We start from the raw sequence: 16,121 nt of genomic DNA on the forward strand, positions 1-16,121 counted from the left end.
CCAAGCCTGGGAAGGCCGGCTGGTGCATTTCAGGCGCTGCCAGTCTGGGCTGCAGCAAAACCGCTTCCCCCAAAGCTGCACAGAACCCACGACGCCATGGGGGTGCCGAGACCTAGCAGAGGGGACATGTGCCCACGAGGAGGGCAGTATCTGCTAAAGGCTAGCTTGACCAGCCCCCTTGAAGCCCCACCACCCGCAAGAAAACCCCCCTCGCTTGCAGGGCTGTGTACATTTACTCCAGAGTCGACCCCACCGAGCGAGTTCCCCTGTGGAAGGTGGTGGGGGGCTTTCCTTTGGGGTATTTGCTCGACCCACGTTCAGTGCTGGGTCCCAGGCGGGCATTTGGGCTGATCCGGGTGCAGCGGTGGGCTCTTTTCCTGCAGGGCGTGAGCAACCTTTGGCGCCTAGGCTGAACTACAGTTCCCACCCACCCCTACAAACATGGCAGCCACGCTGGGACGGAAGCGCCGGGGGAGAGGGTGGCTATTATGCTCCAGCGGCCCTTGTGAGAACAGGAGGGGGTCTTCATGAGGGGCCCCCTTGGCCTCATCCGGCAGAGCTCTTCTCCTGCTCTGATGCTGAGCTCCTCCAGATGTTAGCGAACCTGCCGTTGTCCTTGGAAGGAAAGCTTCCACCCCACCCCACCCTCCAATCCGACCTGGGTGTTCTCCGGGCTGACATGCAATTGCCCATTCAGACATGCAGCAGCTCAGAGGTTTGGATCTTTGCAGATGGAACAGAAAGAGCCCTGCAGAGAAGCGCTGGAGGTCTCACCACGCAAGGACTCCCTTGGGCGCTGGGGGGCCCTTGGAGGTTGTTAAACAGAGGTTGGGTGGCCACTCCTGTCAAGGATGCTGCAGTTGGGATTCCCACATTGAAGCGGGTTGGTCTGGATGACCTTTGGGGGTCCCTTCCAACTCCACAGGTCTTTTTCTGTGGAAGGAAACAAACCTGGGCTGAAGGAGGGCTGGGCGCTGAGAGTGGCTAGTTTTTAAGAAGAGGTCAGGACTTTCTGCCCCGTATTTCATAATCCCAGACCGATAGAAAAAGGCTTTGCTAATGGACAATACAACTGAGGCAGCAGCTTATTTAAATGCAACCTCACCGACATGTGCGCAAATGCAAAAAAACACACAAATGTTCTTGTTAAATTTGGATGGGAAGAGAGCCATTGACAAAGGGGTCTTGCCCTCTCGCCCCTTTTGAATGTGGAGTCCGTTTCCCGGTGGGGAAAGCTCCCGGCTCCTCTTGCTTGGTCCCAACGAAGATCCCTGAGCGATGACGGCTCTGCACTGCCGCCCTGCAAGATTCGGATTGGCGCAGTCCCTGCTGTCCGGTCCGCCTAGGCCACCCTGTCCGGCCCGCCTAGGTCTTCTGGCGCCCCAGAGGTGGGGCAGCGCAGCGGGTTGCCAGCAGAGTCCGAACCGTCTCGGCCACGCGGGGGAGACCCTCCTCTTCCAGCACGTGGTGGGGGGAGCAGAGAGACTCCTGAGGGGTGGGGGGAACGGGAAGGGGGGGCAGAAGTTAGCAGGGGAGGCAGGCAGGGGGCGCTTCTCTCAGTAGGGCAGGCCAAAGGTGGACGGTCCGGCCAGACACCGCTGACCGAGACGGCCGCCCACATCTGCCCGGCTGGACACAGGAGCCGGTGGAAAAGTGTGCCTGCGCCGCACACATCTCCCTTTGCAGGCGGGAAAAGGTGTGCATGCGCACATTCAAGGTCAGGGTGGGTTCTGCAGAGTGGGTGGAGGGAGGGAGGCTTTGGGACCCCCCCCTGCTGAACTACAACTCCCAGCCGCTGAACTACAACTCCCACCAGCAAGTTCTGACCGTCAGACCGCAACCCGCACCTACCCCATAACACGGATTGCAAAAGCAAACTTGCTCCCACCCCAGGAAGGAAAAAGTACAAAGACAACCCAGAAGACGAAGGAGGCGGAAGGAAGAAACAAAGGCTACTGCTGCTGCCGTCGTTTGGAAAAAAAAAAAGAATTCATTTCTTGGTATTTTACAATGTACAGAAGTCGAGGCGAGGAGGAACAAAACACAAAACGCAGGAGCCGCCTCCCAAGAAGGAACAAAAAAAGCAAGAAGAACACAAATGCAGAATGTACAGCAGTCCTTTTTTTTTTTTTGGTGGGGTGGGGAGACTGTGAAATAAGGGGGGGGGACAACAACCCCAAAGCCCTTGAAAAAGATTTTTGGCCCCCCCCTGCTCAAGAGAGGGGGGCAGGCGATCGATGGAGAGCACCACATATTTACAATTCTGTACATGCTTAAAAAGACCAAAAAATTTTTCCCCCTTTACATTACAGTATTCCATAATCATCTTCTCTTCAAATATATATATATATATTTATATATTTATATAAAATATATATGTATAATTTAATATATTTAAGGCAGCGGAGATGGGGAGTGAGACTAGAAGGGGCTGGAATTTTGACTGCAGCCGTCTCTAGAAAGAGGAGCCGCTTTTGCCCTGAATTAAGGCGATTCCTGTCACCAGTTGAAGGCCTCCCCGCCCCCCCAACAATGCCACCCCGGACTTGGGGGTGCACCGTGCCAGAGAGATTATGGGGTGGGCTGCAACACGGCAATGCCCCCGTCCCTCCCTCCCTCCGTGGACCTTCAGAAATTGCACGTTTGGATTAAAGGAAGGGCAGGAGTGCGAGTCCAGAGTCGGGTGCCCCCGGGAAGCCCCAAAAGCGAAGAGGTCCAGAACGGGGAACCCCAAAAAGCTTTGGGGGGGCAAGGGCATTTGAGGAAGAAGTGCCCTTTAGCCCACAAACCGAGATGCCCCAGGACAAACTTTGGGGTGCGGAACAGCCGAGCCCCTCAAAGGTTTGCCAGCGCAGGGGAGCAGGCAGAAAATCTGGGGTAGGGGGTGACATTTGGTTCAGAGACGCGCTGTGTGTGAGAGGTCAGGGGCAGCGAAGACCCCCCAGTGTCAGAGTGGGTGGGCCAAGGCTTTAGGGCCGCCTAAGGTTTTTTGGGGGGGCCTGCTAGTGCTCCCTTGCCGCACGCCCCCAACTCCCCCCTGCAGGCACTCGTGAATTAGTGCAACGCAGTTTTAAGTGCATGTGAACCGAGGGGTGGAGGAAGTTGGCGGCTTCTCCCCCCGGCCAAAATAACGGCCCCCCAAAACACCTTTCGCTAGGGGAACAAGGCACAGAGGAGACCGAACAGTGGGTGCCAAGGGGGGGCTGCCCTGCACTCCCCCCTGCCCCTTGGGCCTGGCAGAGGGAGCTAATTCTGACTGGGGAGGGGAGAACTATTATTATTATTTAAGGGGGGGGGAATTGCAGGGATCGCTGGCCTCGGGAAAAATGGTTTTTGTCTGTGTCCCGCTTCGACTGCACTGCTGACACCTGGACTTCCACCTCTGTGCAAATGCAGCCTGGCGAGTGTGGGGCACGCGCCCTGACCCACATCTGGAGAACCTGTTCCTGCCCGGTGGGGGTGGCCGGGGACCCCCCCTGCCCGCCCGCTCAGCAGCCGCAGAGGTTGCGATAGGTGAAGTAGAGGAGGAGCATGAGGACGACATAGAAGACGCCAAAGCCAGCGAGGTGTTCGGAGAGGGCGGGCGGGGCGAGGGGCCTGTCCCCCCCGGGGGGCGCGGGCAGCGGCGATGGCAGCGGCAGCAGGGCCTCGAGGAGGCGGAGCAAGCCGCGGACGTTGCCTTGCAGGAGGGCGGCCACGTCGGAGGCGGAGCAGAGAGAGACCTGTGGCAGAGGGGAGAGAACACAGAACACACAAAAAAACACACTGGTAGCACACAGAGGAAGGTCGGCGGCTTGCAGGTGGGGAGGGAGGGGGCTCAAAGTTTGCAGAGAAGGGCAGCCAGACTGGAAACCGGGTCTTGTTTGCCCAATGGCCACCTTGAGATTCCTGCTTTGCAGCGGGTTGGGATGGATAACCCCCCGGTGTCCCTTCCAGCTGTACCATTCTATCATCCTGTGGATGATGGAGCCAGCTGGCTTTCAGAGGGCAGGACCTGAACCCACGGCTTTGAACGGCAAGGGAGGAGATTCCGGCCAAGCGTCAGGAATAATGTTTGGGCGGCAAGAGCTGTTTGAGAGCGGAACGGACCCCCTCGCAGACTGGCGGGCTCTCCTCCCTAGAAGGTGTTTTAAGCAGGGGTTGGGTGGCTGCCCGAGCCGGGGGGTTGGTCTGGATGACCCTTGGGGGTCCCTTGCAACTCTAGGGCTCTGAGTTGTACTGGGGAGGGAGTTGGGGGCAATGTGTGAGCAGGAATGGAAAGAGAGAGAGTGTGTGTGTTGTGCAAAAACAGGGCCATTTCTTAAAGGAGGGTCTTCCTGTGTCCCCCCCCAATCCTCCCTCCCCAGCAGGCACAAGCAAGCAGCAGCACACAAAGACCCCCACAGAAGCCCAACCTCACCTCCGGAAGCCCCAGCTGGCGGCAGGCGGCCAAGAAGCTGTCCACGTTCTTCCGGCTTTTGATGGCGTTCAGCTTTGGCTGTTTTGAGAGAGAGCGAGAGAGGAGGTCAACTCAGCAATGGCCAAGGCTTGGCACACAGAAGGTCCTGGGCTGGGCTGGCGGGGATTCTTCTCTGCCTAAAGTCCTGGGCAGCCGCTGCTGCCAGCCAGTGCAGGCCGTACTAAGCTGGGTGAAGCAATGACCTTAGGCAGCTTCTCGCACCCCTTGGGCCGGGCAGACCTGGTCTAGGTGCCCCTGGGGAGGCAGCATCACCTAGGGGTGAGCTCAGAGGCGAGGCGGGGGTGCCAGGAGGGAACTGGGATCCAGTGCCCATCCATTCTGTTGAACTGATCACACTTAAGTAGCTTAAACCGAATTTTGAATCAGCAGCAATTGCTACCGTTTTGAATTCTATTGTTATTAGCGGGTTGCAGAAACAAAACCGCTGTTCTAAATTATGTTCTTTGTAGGGGAGGGAACCAGGAACAGGGCCTTCTTGGTAGTGGCACCTGCCCTGTGGAATGCCCTCCCAGCAGATGTCAAGGCAATAAACAACTATTTTACTTTTAAAAGACACCTGAAGGCAGCCCTGTTTAAGGAAGTTTTTAATGTCTGACGCTGTATTGTTTTCGATATTTGGTTGGAAGCTGCCCAGAGTGGCGGGGTATAAATAATAAATTTATTATTATTATTATTATTATTATTATTATTATTATTATTATTATTAGTTTATGGGTCCAAGGTCTTCCTGATTTCTGATTCTTCCGGCCATTTTTGCCATCAGGAACACAAAATGTTAATAATGGGGGAAATTTATAACTTATCTTAAAGACCATTGTAAACATCGTTAGTAGGACTGGAATAACCCTTGTAGTTTAATGGTGAATTTTGGATATAAGGGAGATGTGAGAGATTTGTATTATTATGAAAGATGCAGGAGGAAATGTTTAACAATAGGACTCACAAAGGGGGGGAGGGATTAATAATATTAATAATAATAATAATAATAATAATTTATACCCCGCCCATCTGAGCGGTTCCCAACAAAACACTAAAATACAATAACCTAGTAAACATTAAAAGCTTTCCAGAAGAAGTCCAGGAGACGCTTGTTTTTATGTTGCATGCTGGATATGCGATTGGAAAACTCTTAATTTGCAAAACCAAATAAATTTATATAAAAAAAGAGTTTATGGGTCCAAGGGGGCAGCTTGGGAGCCCCTGATTCTTGTGGACTTGGGGGTCTGGCAGGCTCCCCGACCCGAAAGGCTCACCACAGCTGGGGAGGGCACGTGGATGAAGGGCACGGCTCGAGGGCGCAGGTGATTCACCAGCTGGCAGAGGACCACCCCGTTGGCCAGCGCCTCGCCCAGGTCTTCGGCCAGGGTGACGTTCAGCTGGGACTCGATGGCCTGCGGGGAAGAAGGGGAGAGGAGGAGCAGTCAGGCCAGGGATTGAGGGACCCACCTCTCAGCATCCTCTGGAGCTGTGCGCCACTAATGCTGGTCATCTTTTACCGGGAGAGAGAAAGAACTTACAAAGGGCCCTGCTGGGTCAGGCTCAGCGTCCGAAGAGCAGCAGAACGTAAGGAGAGCCGGCCGGATCAGGCCCCTGAGGCGCATCGCTGCCTCTGACTGGGGAGGGCAGAGCAAAGCCGCAACATGCCTCCGTTGCTGCCCCCCCAAGCCATCCCCGCTTACTCCATCTTCAGCCGCCTTCTGCAATGTTTTACAGGCAGCTCCCCACTGACACGGGGGTAACGCCCCAAGGCACCTTGCGTTTCGGTGAAATCACATGTCTTTGAATCACTATAGAGAAAGCCAACACCCTGCGCCGTGCCACGCCTTTCAGCGATGCTTTCTGCTCACTCCTGAGTTGGGCACGATTCGAACGCGCCTCAAACGGTTGCTGCCTGCATTTCTGAATGTTTCGCCTGATGTGTTAACAAAGGCTTTAAACCGCTCCGACATTCTGTTCCTCAAATATATAAAGCGGCATAGGATTTTGCAGTCATACCTCATGTTACGTCCTGTGGCGACCCGGAAGTACCAGACAGGATTACTTCCGGGTTTCGCCGCATGCGCAGAAGCGCCAAATCGCACCGCACACCAGCGCAGATATGGCGCTTCAGGTTGTGCTCTTTTCATGTTGCGAATGGGCCTCCGGAACGGATCCCGTTCGCAACCAGAGGTACCACTGTATTTGCTCTTATTTTTATTCTGCATTTTCCTTTTTCGTTGCGCTTCTGTGTTGTGAGCCGCCCTGGGAGCTATGGGTACGGGGCGGTATACGTGTTGAGCCCATCACACTCCTAATGCGAGGTTTTGTTTACAGTTCAGCCGCCAGGAGATGCGCCCCCTTGGAAGCTGCTTCCTCCTGGCTTTTGGGGGTCTGTACCTTGCGCAGCTGAGCCGCATGCTCCCTTTCGTCCTGGGCCTGCGATCCGGCACGCAGCCTCCGCTGGTTCCTGAGCTCAGAAGGGGAGAGGTCAGGCGAGAAGGAACCTGGGGAGGAAAGAGGGGGGGGGGGAAAGATCAAAGCCATCAGTTCCTCAATTCAGAGGCCTGAGAAGAGCGCCAGGTCTTGCCACGTAGAAGGACCCAAGTTACATCCACATCGTGCCTCTCGCAGCTTCTGCCCTCCTGAAATTAATGGGGAGGGGCTGGAGGGCTGGATGGATGTGGGGGTTACTCCAAAGCAGATAGCAGGGTACCAGAAGCAGTAGAGCCAGTGTGGTGCAGTGATCAGAGGGTTCAATCAGGACCGGGGTTCAAATGCTCCCACTGGGCTGTGACGCTCAGTGGGCATGACCTCGGGGGCCAGTCACTGCCTCTCAGCCTCGCCTCCCTCATAGGGGATAAAGATTGGGGGGACGGACACAAGGTGTGCCACCTTGAACTCCTCAGAGGAAAAGGTGGGGTGGAAATGCAACGCGTAAACTGTAATAAACCTGGGTGCCCTTCACTCCAAATGATAATAATAATAATTTATTATTTATACCCTGCCCATCTGGCTGGGTCCCCCCAGCCACTCTGGGCGGCTTCCAACAAAACACTAAAATACATTAACGTATTAAACATTAAAAGCTTCTCTAAACAGGGCTGCCTTTAGATGTCTTCTAAAAGTCTGGTAGTTATTTTTCTCTTTGACATCTGGTGGGAGGGCGTTCCACAGGGCAGGCGCCACCACCGAGAAGGCCCTCTGCCTGGTTCCCTGTAACTTGGCTTCTCGCAGCAAGGGAATCGCCAGAAGGCCCTCGGCGCTGGACCTCAGTGTCCAGGTAGAACGATGGAGATGCTCCTTCAGATATACTGGACCGAGGCTGTTTAGGGCTTTCAAGGTCAGAACCAACACTTTGAATTGTGCTCGGAAACGTACTGGGAGCCAGTGTAGGTCTTTCAAGACCAGTGTTATGTGGTCTCAGCGGCCACTCCCAGTCCCCAGTCTAGCTGCCGCATTCTGGATTAGTTGTAGTTTCCAGGTCACCTTCAAAGGTAGCCCCACATAGAGCGCATGGCAGTAGTCCAAGCGAGAGATAACCAAAGAAACAAGGGCACCTCACAGTCTCCCACAGCCCCATTTCGCTGGCGAGAATTGATGCTGTGGGGTTCTGAACCTGCCATGGACCATGTTGATGGAGGGTGGCCTCTGGGAGCCTGCACTGGCCCCGATCCCAAGCCCCGTTTGGCTGCGTCAGGAGGCCACACCCTTTGGGGCGAGATGCGTGGCCGCAGAGGGCCCAGCAGCCCCGCTGCCTAACGGAAGGGGCGCTTCCCTGCAGAGGCTTCTCCCCTCTCCCCTACTCACCGGAGCCCCGCTGCATGTTGTTTCGTGAGGAGGAGCGGAAAAGGAAGCTGGAAGGCTTCTGCACGGAGCCGGGCTCCCGGGACGAAGGGTAGGCAGGGTGAACGGGATCTGCAAAGGAGGGAGAGGATGAGAAAAGAGGGCGCTGAGCTGGGGATTTGCACTGGAGGAGAAAGGGGGAGGAGGTGGCAGGGAGCAAATGGACGCCTTGACGCCCCAGAGGAGACCACCGGATTCCTGCCTCCCCAACCTCAATCCTGCACCAGTCCTGCAAACTGCCTGCCAGGGGGACCCCCCCCCCCGCTTTGCAGGCTCTGAGGACCCGAGGAAAGGAGGCCTCAAGGCATCCCTCAATGTGGGGCTTCCCTTGCGCCCGAACCAGAGGCAGCCGTCAGTGCAGAATGCTGCAGCCCGATTGCTGACGGGGGAACAGAAGGCGAGAGGCAGGGTGTCACACGGGGTGACTCTGAAATCCGAAAGCCCCAAATCCACCCCTGGAGTTTAGACAAGCCTTCCCAGATGTTAAGAAAGTAGACGTGAGTTTCAATTTGTTTTTAGTCTATCACTATTTTAACTTGGATTACGGTTGTTGGTTTTCCATTGCAAACCACTTTGAGGCTTTTGCTTCTTACCAGGTTTTATGAAATAATAAATAAAAGCTTCCCCCTCTGCTTGCCAGGAGACTCATCCGTGCCCGCCCCCCTCCAGATATTAGGAGGAACTCACCTGCAGAGTGCAGAGTTTGCCTGGGGGAGCCAGACAGCTGCTCTGGTCCCTAAAAGAGAGATTGGGGGTTGGGGGGGAAAGGGGGCACCGTTACTTGGTTTTATCCAGATAAAACCAAGTCCCTCTTCATGTAGTGCATTGTTAAACTGCGGAACTCCCTGCCACAGGGTTGGCCGCCAACTTGGATGCCTTTAAAAGAGCAGTAGACCAATTCATGGAGGAGGAGAGGGCTACTCATGGCTTCTAGCCTCCATAGCTATGGTTTGCCTCCACAGCTGGAGGTGGCACTGCTTCTGAACGCCAGTTTCTGGAAACCCCAGGAGGGGAAAGGGCTCTTGTGTTCGGATCCTGCTTGCAGGTTTCCAGCAGGCACCAATGTAGGGGTGCAAATATCCAGAGTGTGGGGGTCAGGTGGGATCGCTATGAGGAATGATGAAATATGGAGCAAGCCCTTGTGTCCGCTATGAAAGCATGGCGTTGACTGGGTTTGATTCATTGACAATAATTTCCGATCAAATCCCACAGGCCTCTGCATCTCTGCCATTTGCTTTCTCTACGCCTGACAGGCACGTAGAAGCATTCTGAAACACAGGCCAGTTGCTTCCTCAGGCATCCTCAGGACATAAGGATAGTAGGTTAACCTTTGACGTAGTTTAACCTTTAGATAGATCTTAAGGGCCAGGAAGAGAGTTCACAAGGAGATGGCAAATACTGCCTCTCCTGTTTATGACCTCTGGGGTTTCCCAAAAGCATTCCTCCTTGTTTCCTATTTTATTTACTCTGAACTACTATGCATGCTCAAATCAGCTCTTTGTAGTTTTAATCTTTAACTTTGTCCCACGTGGAGTTTTTTGAAATGCTCAGGGGAAATCTGATTGGTTCTTACGGACACTGTGTAAAAAGTTCTTTTGTGAATAAAACGACCTGGGCCAAGGGGTGGAGAAGGAATTATTATTATACACACTCCTCCCAGAGTCTTGCTGGTCAAGCCTCGTGTGTATTTTATTCATCAGAGTCCAATCCTTCCTTGCTTTGGGAACACCACACACCTGGTTGGCCTCTGTGGGAAGAGGGTGCTGGGCTAGACCTTTGGCCTGATCCAGCAGCACAGCTTTTCTTATGGAACCTCCAGGTCCGGTGGCAGTCTATCTGGAGTCCTAGGTCCTGAGGGGCAATTGGCCACTGTGAGAACAGGATGCTGGACTACTAGGCACACTGCGGGCCTGATCCCAGCAGGCTCTGCTCATGTCATTACACAAAGGGAGGGGAAGACACCTGAGCGATGTGGCTCTAGTTACACAGCAGAAGACAGCCCTCCTGCCTGGCTGGGAGCCTTCATTCTGAAGCCCCGTGAGGAGCACCCGAAATGTTCTGAATGGAAAGGAGACACAGGGGGAGACATGCACGCCCCCGCCCTCCATTCATCCCTCCTTACCTGGTTCCGATGCTTCAGCTGGGAGAGGCTGCTGCTGCTGCTGCTGCTTTCTGCCAGGCTGCCGTGGGGGAGAGAAGAAATCCGGAGTCAAGGAGAGAGAGAGGCTGGACCAGTCTAGCTGGTGTCCTGGGTGGAAGGGCTGCCTCACTCAGGACCCCCTTTCCCAACAGCCAGTTCAAGGCCCGGGTTCAAATCCCCGCAATCGGCCGTGAAGCCAGCCATCCCCGCCTCCCAGTCTAATCTGCCCCGCAGGGTCGTTGTGGGGATTAAAGGAGAAGGAGGAGAATCACACACACCACCTCGAGGAAAAGGCTGGGCTATCAATGCAATAAATGAAATGAAACGAAATATAGTGGAACCTCGGTTGTCGGACGCGGTCCGTTCTGGAAGACCGTTTGACTTCCGAAATGTTCGACAACTGAGGGAGCAAAGGGCGGTTGGCAAAGTCAACGGAGAAAAATGAAAAACACACCTAGGAAGCCGTTTGACTTCCGAGGTGCGTTCAAAATTGGAAGCAATTACTTCCGGGTTTTCCGGTGTTCGGGTTCTGAAATGTTTGGCTTCTGAGATGCTCAAAAACCGAGGTACCACTGTAGAAACAGCCACTGGCTTCTGGGTTTTAAGACCAACAGCATAAAGTGGGCAGAGGATTGGGCTGAGGAGGCCTGGGTTCAAGTCCTCCCTCTGACAGGCACTGGGGGGGGGCGCGGCTTGGGGCTGCAGGCAGGCAGTTAAGGGCAGCTCCTTCCGCAAGGGTAAAGCGATGTCTGCTTCCAACTTCTTGTGGCTTTTATGGCATGGTTTTATTGCTGCATTTTTTATGATAGGGTAGTATGCAAATACTGTTATAAATAATAATAATAATAATAATAATAATAATTATTATTATTATTATTATTATTATTATTATTTTAATACCCCACCCGTCCCAGTTCAAAAACTGGGCTCAGGGCCGCTAAAAACAAATTTAAAACACTTCAAAACACTTAATTATAAAAGCAGCATGAAATACAGTATAAAAACATGAATAACAATAAAATTCAAAAATCAATTAGATAATCCCCAGGGGTAGTTGGCTGAATTGGTCCTACTTGGGCCAGCAAGGAGGCCAGGGGAGAATTAGCTGTGGGGTCTCAGAGCGGGTGATCTTCATAAAAGGGGACGGGGAGGGAAGCAAAGGGAAATAAAAGATCAGGCTGAATTCAAATTAAAGGCCAGGTGGAATAGCTCTGTCTTACAGGCCCGGCGGAAGGAGGTTAAATCCTGCAGGGCCCTGGTCTCCTGGGACAGAGCATTCCACCAGGTCGGAGCCACCACTGAGAAGGCCCTGGCCCTGGCGGAGGATAGTCTGACTTCCTTAGGGCCTGGGACCTCTAAACTGTGATTATTCATGGACCTTAAGGTCCTCTGCGGGGCAGACCAGGAGAGGCAGTCCCGTAAATGCGAGGGCCCTGAGCCACTAAGGGCAGAAATAAGCAGAAGGACCAGCCCCCGACCATTACCTCTCCCTCCTCTCGGCCCCCTGGCTCCACAGGGGCCGCTGCTGAAGCTGCTGGCGCTCCCTCTCCTGCCACAGCTGAAGGATCTCGGGGCGACGGCGCTCCTCCCCAAATGGCTCCGGCCGGGGAAGGCTGGCCCTGGAGGAGAGGGGGAAGCAAGAGGCAGGGGGTCGCAGAGACCGTGGGGGGACAACCGCCACCCCCAGCAGTGCAGGACACAAAAAGCACGGGGGTCGCTACTGTTGCAGGAATTTATGTATATGTTGGGGAGGTGTTTGCCTCTCCAGCAGATATCATGCACATGCAGCCCACTACCAAAACCAGCACAATCACTTTTGTGACTTGTCCCCACAAAACACTTCATTACAGTTTCTTCCTATCTATTCTAAGGGCCTCTGCTGCACGATACCAAATGTAAGAATTCACTGATAGATGTCTCTATGTATTGGCTCACTGGGAAAACTCCAGAAATTCATATAGACCTGTGAGCTCAGCTACTCAGCAGCCCCTCTGCCTGAGGGATAATCCTGGCCTCCTGATACCTGAGTGCCAGACAGGTAGCCATTCCAGAAAGAACAAACCCAGATGAAGACAAAAGGGTGGGATTAACTTGGCTGGGAAACAGGGAAATGTAAATATCTTTATTGTTCCACTTGATGGGTGTTTGGTGGAGGGCAAGGAGAACCATGGGGCAGGGTCCAGGATGCTCAGATTACTGCCACCTGACCTTTCATAATGTAACTGTGATGTATGAGTGATGTAGTTTGGGGGGGGGTGTAACATGGGAATTAGCAGCTAATAAAAGTTTGGGTTCTCTTTTGTTTGGGGCTTCCATCTTGTTCCACCTGGTGGCAGGTGGGAGTCCTGTCGCTTCAATCAAGACCAAGCCTACTGGCTGCTGTTTTGCTCTGGTCTTCCTGGCTGGGGTCCTTGTTTTTTTTGTCCAAGGGGGCCCTCAGATTTCTCCGTTAACACTGCCCATCACTGGCTGCCCGCCTGACCCCCTGCAAAAGGGAAAAGCTTCTCCCCTTTCAGCAGGAGGGAACACCGCCACACAGCAAGTGGGTTCAAAGCCCAGAAGAGCATGTGGGGTTTGGGCCATTCCCAGCAGCCAAGAGGGATTTGAGGACCCCACACCCCAAGCTCAGGATTGAGTAGGGGGCAACGGCACCCTGGGAGGAAGGGGAGCTGGAGGAGACGGCAAGGAGACCCCACAGGGACAAGGCTGCATCCGGCGTGAGATCCCGCTCGCTTGCGCAGGGAGCTGGCCGCAAGGTGGCGCCACACACCTGCCAGTCGGGCCCTGCTCCGCAAGTCCTGTTTTCTGGAGGGAAGTAGAGGAGCTCTTCTTGGGCTTCTGGAAGTCCTAGAAGAGGCGACGAAGAGAGAAAACGTGAGCAAATAAAGGGGGGAAAAGGGAGGAATTAATTTGCTGGTTGAAGTTGCAATGTGACAGCTTAGAAAATTACGCCCGGGGAGGAGAAGGCGGATAGGGAAAAGCTTTCATCCCTCTCTCGTGATGCCAGAACTCCTCCCGTGAAGTGGAGCATTGGGGCATTTGGGACAGAGAAAACAAAGCCCGTTTTTCACAGCTGAACTGTGGAACTCCCTCCGGCAGAACACAAAGACGAGAAGGTGGTCAGGACGTCTTCCTATTGGCAGTCCAAGCCTTTTATCACCCCCTGGTGATCATCTTGTTCAAGCAAAACAAGATGACTCAGAAGCTTTTGCCCCCAGCCCACAAATGCCACACTCTGCCTGCCCAGGACCCCCGAGTCGCTCCTCTGTTTGGGGAGAATGCAAGGGGCCTCGCCATCTTCGGACGCTACCCCTGCCCTCCCTTCCTACTCTCCCAGCAGGACGTGGGAAAATCCTGCCCCGGGAGGACCCAAGAGTAACCGCAAGAGATCTGCCAGTAGGAGGGCAAGCTCCATTCTCACCTCGGTGGGCGCCGTCCCCAGAGAGGCGCTCTCTGGCTTTCCCACGGAGACCTCGTCCTCCTCTTCCTCCCCGTTGACGCTGCTGTCGATGTAGTCAATCTGCTCCAGATCAGCCGCATCCACTGTGGGAACGGAGGAAGGAAGGAAGGTAGGTTAGGGCTCAGGTCTCCCTCTTTTCCCCCTCTCTCTAGGCCCAAAGTCAGGTCTTACTGTTAGCAACACCACCCCCTCCATTTGCCTGGCTGCTCACCTGTCCCGTTGCGCTTCTCTCTCAACTGCTTGGGGTCTCTGGCCAGCTCGGCAATGCGGAAGGAGAGGTCCGAAAACTCATCTGTGGACTGAGAAGCGGGGAGAACGAGGGAGGGTGAAGGAGGAGAAACAGCAAACGGCAGGTGGTAAGGGCCGTCCGACAGCTCCTTTGCTTTTAAGCAGAGGTGGCTTAATTCTTGAGCTGTGATTCCTGCATTGCAGGGGGGCTGGACTATGTAACCTATGGGGGTCCCTTCCAACTTTATGATGCTAGAATTCTATGGCCCTGGAAGGCGGTGGACTCTCCTTCGTATTTTAAGCAAGGTTTGGATAGCCTTCTACGTGGGGCTACCTTGGAAGGTGACCTGGAAAGGCTGCCAAGACCACAGAACTCCGGTCTTGAAAGACCTACACTGGCTCCCAGGACATTTCTGAGCACAATTCAAAGTGTTGGTGCTGACCTTGAAAGTCCTAAACGGCCTCAAAGGCCCAGTAGACCTGAAGGAGCGTCTCCACCCCCATCGCTCAGCCAGAACACTGAGGTCCAGCACTGAGGGCCTGCTGGCGGTTCCCTCCCTGCGAGAAGCGAGGTTACAGGGAACCAAGCAGAGGGCCTTCTCGGTGGTAGCGCCTGCCCTGTGGAACTCCCTCCCTTCAGATGTGAAGGAAATAAGCAGCTATCCTATCTTTAAAAGACATCTGAAGGCAGCCCTGTTTAGGGAAACTTTTAATGTTTAACACTGTATTTTAATACTTTGTTGGAAGCCGCCCAGAGTGGTTGGGGAAACCCAGCCAGATGGGCGGGGTATAAATAATAAATTATTATTATTACTATTCTGCCAGGCATTACTGAGGTGTGATCATTGGCTGCTTCTCAGGCGTTATGGAGTCGTGGCAGGGGGCTGGACTGGAGGAGTCTTGCGGATCCCTTCCAACCCTGCAATCCTCTAACAGCATGACTAGGATGGGACACAACCGGGCTGGGAGGCTCACGTCACGCCCCTCTGGCCGTAAGGTTTTTGAGGGCCGCCTAGGCAGGGATCAGGGCCCCTGCAAAGCCCTCTATCTCCTTCGTAACTGTAAAAAATGTCCCTTGCAAGCAAAGAAGGAAGGCGTTCCCGCACCTCGTTCCCCGACCACCGCTTGCTCCCGCTGTCGACGCTGTTGAAGCCTGAATCAAGGCCGCCGTACTGCCGCACGGGGTAGAAATCGTCCGGGAGGCTGTGGGAACAGACACAGAAACAAGCCTCTTGGAAACAATGCTCTTCATGCCCCTCTCTGGTGGCTAAAGCAGCTCCAGAGCCACCTCCTCCCAGGTACAGCCTTTCTCCTCCCCTTCCTGCTCCCAGGCACCCTGCTCCTTCCCATGGGGCAGCAGATGCTTAGCAGAGCCTCCCAGGCCCCCCTCTGCCCGCCTTACCACGTCCCAAAGCCGGCGGGGCGGGTTCCTTGTGCGAATTCTGCCAGGTCCGGCCGCGCCTTGCTGCAGGCCTCAATGTTGAGGTATTTGAAGATATGGATTTTGCCTTTGGAGCAGATCTGCGGGAGAACGGAGGCGCTGGGTCACAGGGTGGCGGCGGCGGCCCCCGCAAAACGAAGGGCGCCTGCCCTGTTTAGCAAGGAGGAGGTGCGACGAGTTGCCGGATTGTCCCTGCCTTCCCCGCCAGCCTGTGACACATCCTGGCCCCACTGAGAGCCCCCACTAAGGGCAAGATAAATGGAAAGGGTGGGAAGAACCACAGGCCGGCTCCAGCCCCCCACCTTCCAAGCAGTCTCGGCTCTCAGCCGCCCACCCCCCTGCTCCCCTGTTACCTGTGCAGGTGGGAACTGCAAAGGGTTGTTCTCCAGCAGGATGGACTGCAGGTGCCGCAGGTGGCGGTAGCAGGTGGGAATGCGGACCACGCGGTTGCAGGAGAAGTCCAGCCGCACCAAGGGCAGCTCCGCCAGCTCTAAGGTGGGGCAAAGCACAGGCGTCCGTGAGCGAGGGGAAGAAGAGGGGCAGAGAGGGCTGCACCCGTCACCCGTTTAGA

At 54.6% G+C, this 16,121-nt stretch overlaps 1 protein-coding gene across 3 annotated transcripts in view; it reads right to left on the minus strand.

Annotated features, from left to right (window-relative positions):
* Positions 1 to 1,060: 1,060 nt before the first annotated feature.
* The window catches only part of LRCH4 (leucine rich repeats and calponin homology domain containing 4), a 66,764-nt gene continuing 51,703 nt past the window's right edge, over positions 1,061 to 16,121 (minus strand). For 2 of the 3 annotated variants that reach the window (XM_083580951.1, XM_083580952.1), the window contains exons 5-18: positions 15,904 to 16,040; positions 15,512 to 15,630; positions 15,216 to 15,312; positions 14,093 to 14,180; positions 13,843 to 13,964; positions 13,192 to 13,268; positions 11,906 to 12,040; positions 10,404 to 10,461; positions 8,969 to 9,017; positions 8,246 to 8,353; positions 6,836 to 6,942; positions 5,713 to 5,850; positions 4,400 to 4,477; positions 1,971 to 3,722 (exon numbers count right to left, since the gene is read on the minus strand). In XM_083580951.1, coding sequence (XP_083437077.1) covers positions 3,489 to 3,722; positions 4,400 to 4,477; positions 5,713 to 5,850; positions 6,836 to 6,942; positions 8,246 to 8,353; positions 8,969 to 9,017; positions 10,404 to 10,461; positions 11,906 to 12,040; positions 13,192 to 13,268; positions 13,843 to 13,964; positions 14,093 to 14,180; positions 15,216 to 15,312; positions 15,512 to 15,630; positions 15,904 to 16,040 — 1,547 coding nt within the window. In that variant the 3' untranslated portion in view covers positions 1,971 to 3,488. Of the gene's footprint in view, positions 1,489 to 1,970; positions 3,723 to 4,399; positions 4,478 to 5,712; positions 5,851 to 6,835; positions 6,943 to 8,245; positions 8,354 to 8,968; positions 9,018 to 10,403; positions 10,462 to 11,905; positions 12,041 to 13,191; positions 13,269 to 13,842; positions 13,965 to 14,092; positions 14,181 to 15,215; positions 15,313 to 15,511; positions 15,631 to 15,903; positions 16,041 to 16,121 lie in introns of those variants that run through there. The other variant, XM_083580950.1, reaches the window with a different exon arrangement.

The sequence above is a fragment of the Podarcis filfolensis genome (genome assembly GCF_964270895.1).
Source record: "Podarcis filfolensis genome assembly, chromosome: 13".
Taxonomy (NCBI): Eukaryota; Metazoa; Chordata; class Lepidosauria; order Squamata; family Lacertidae; genus Podarcis; species Podarcis filfolensis.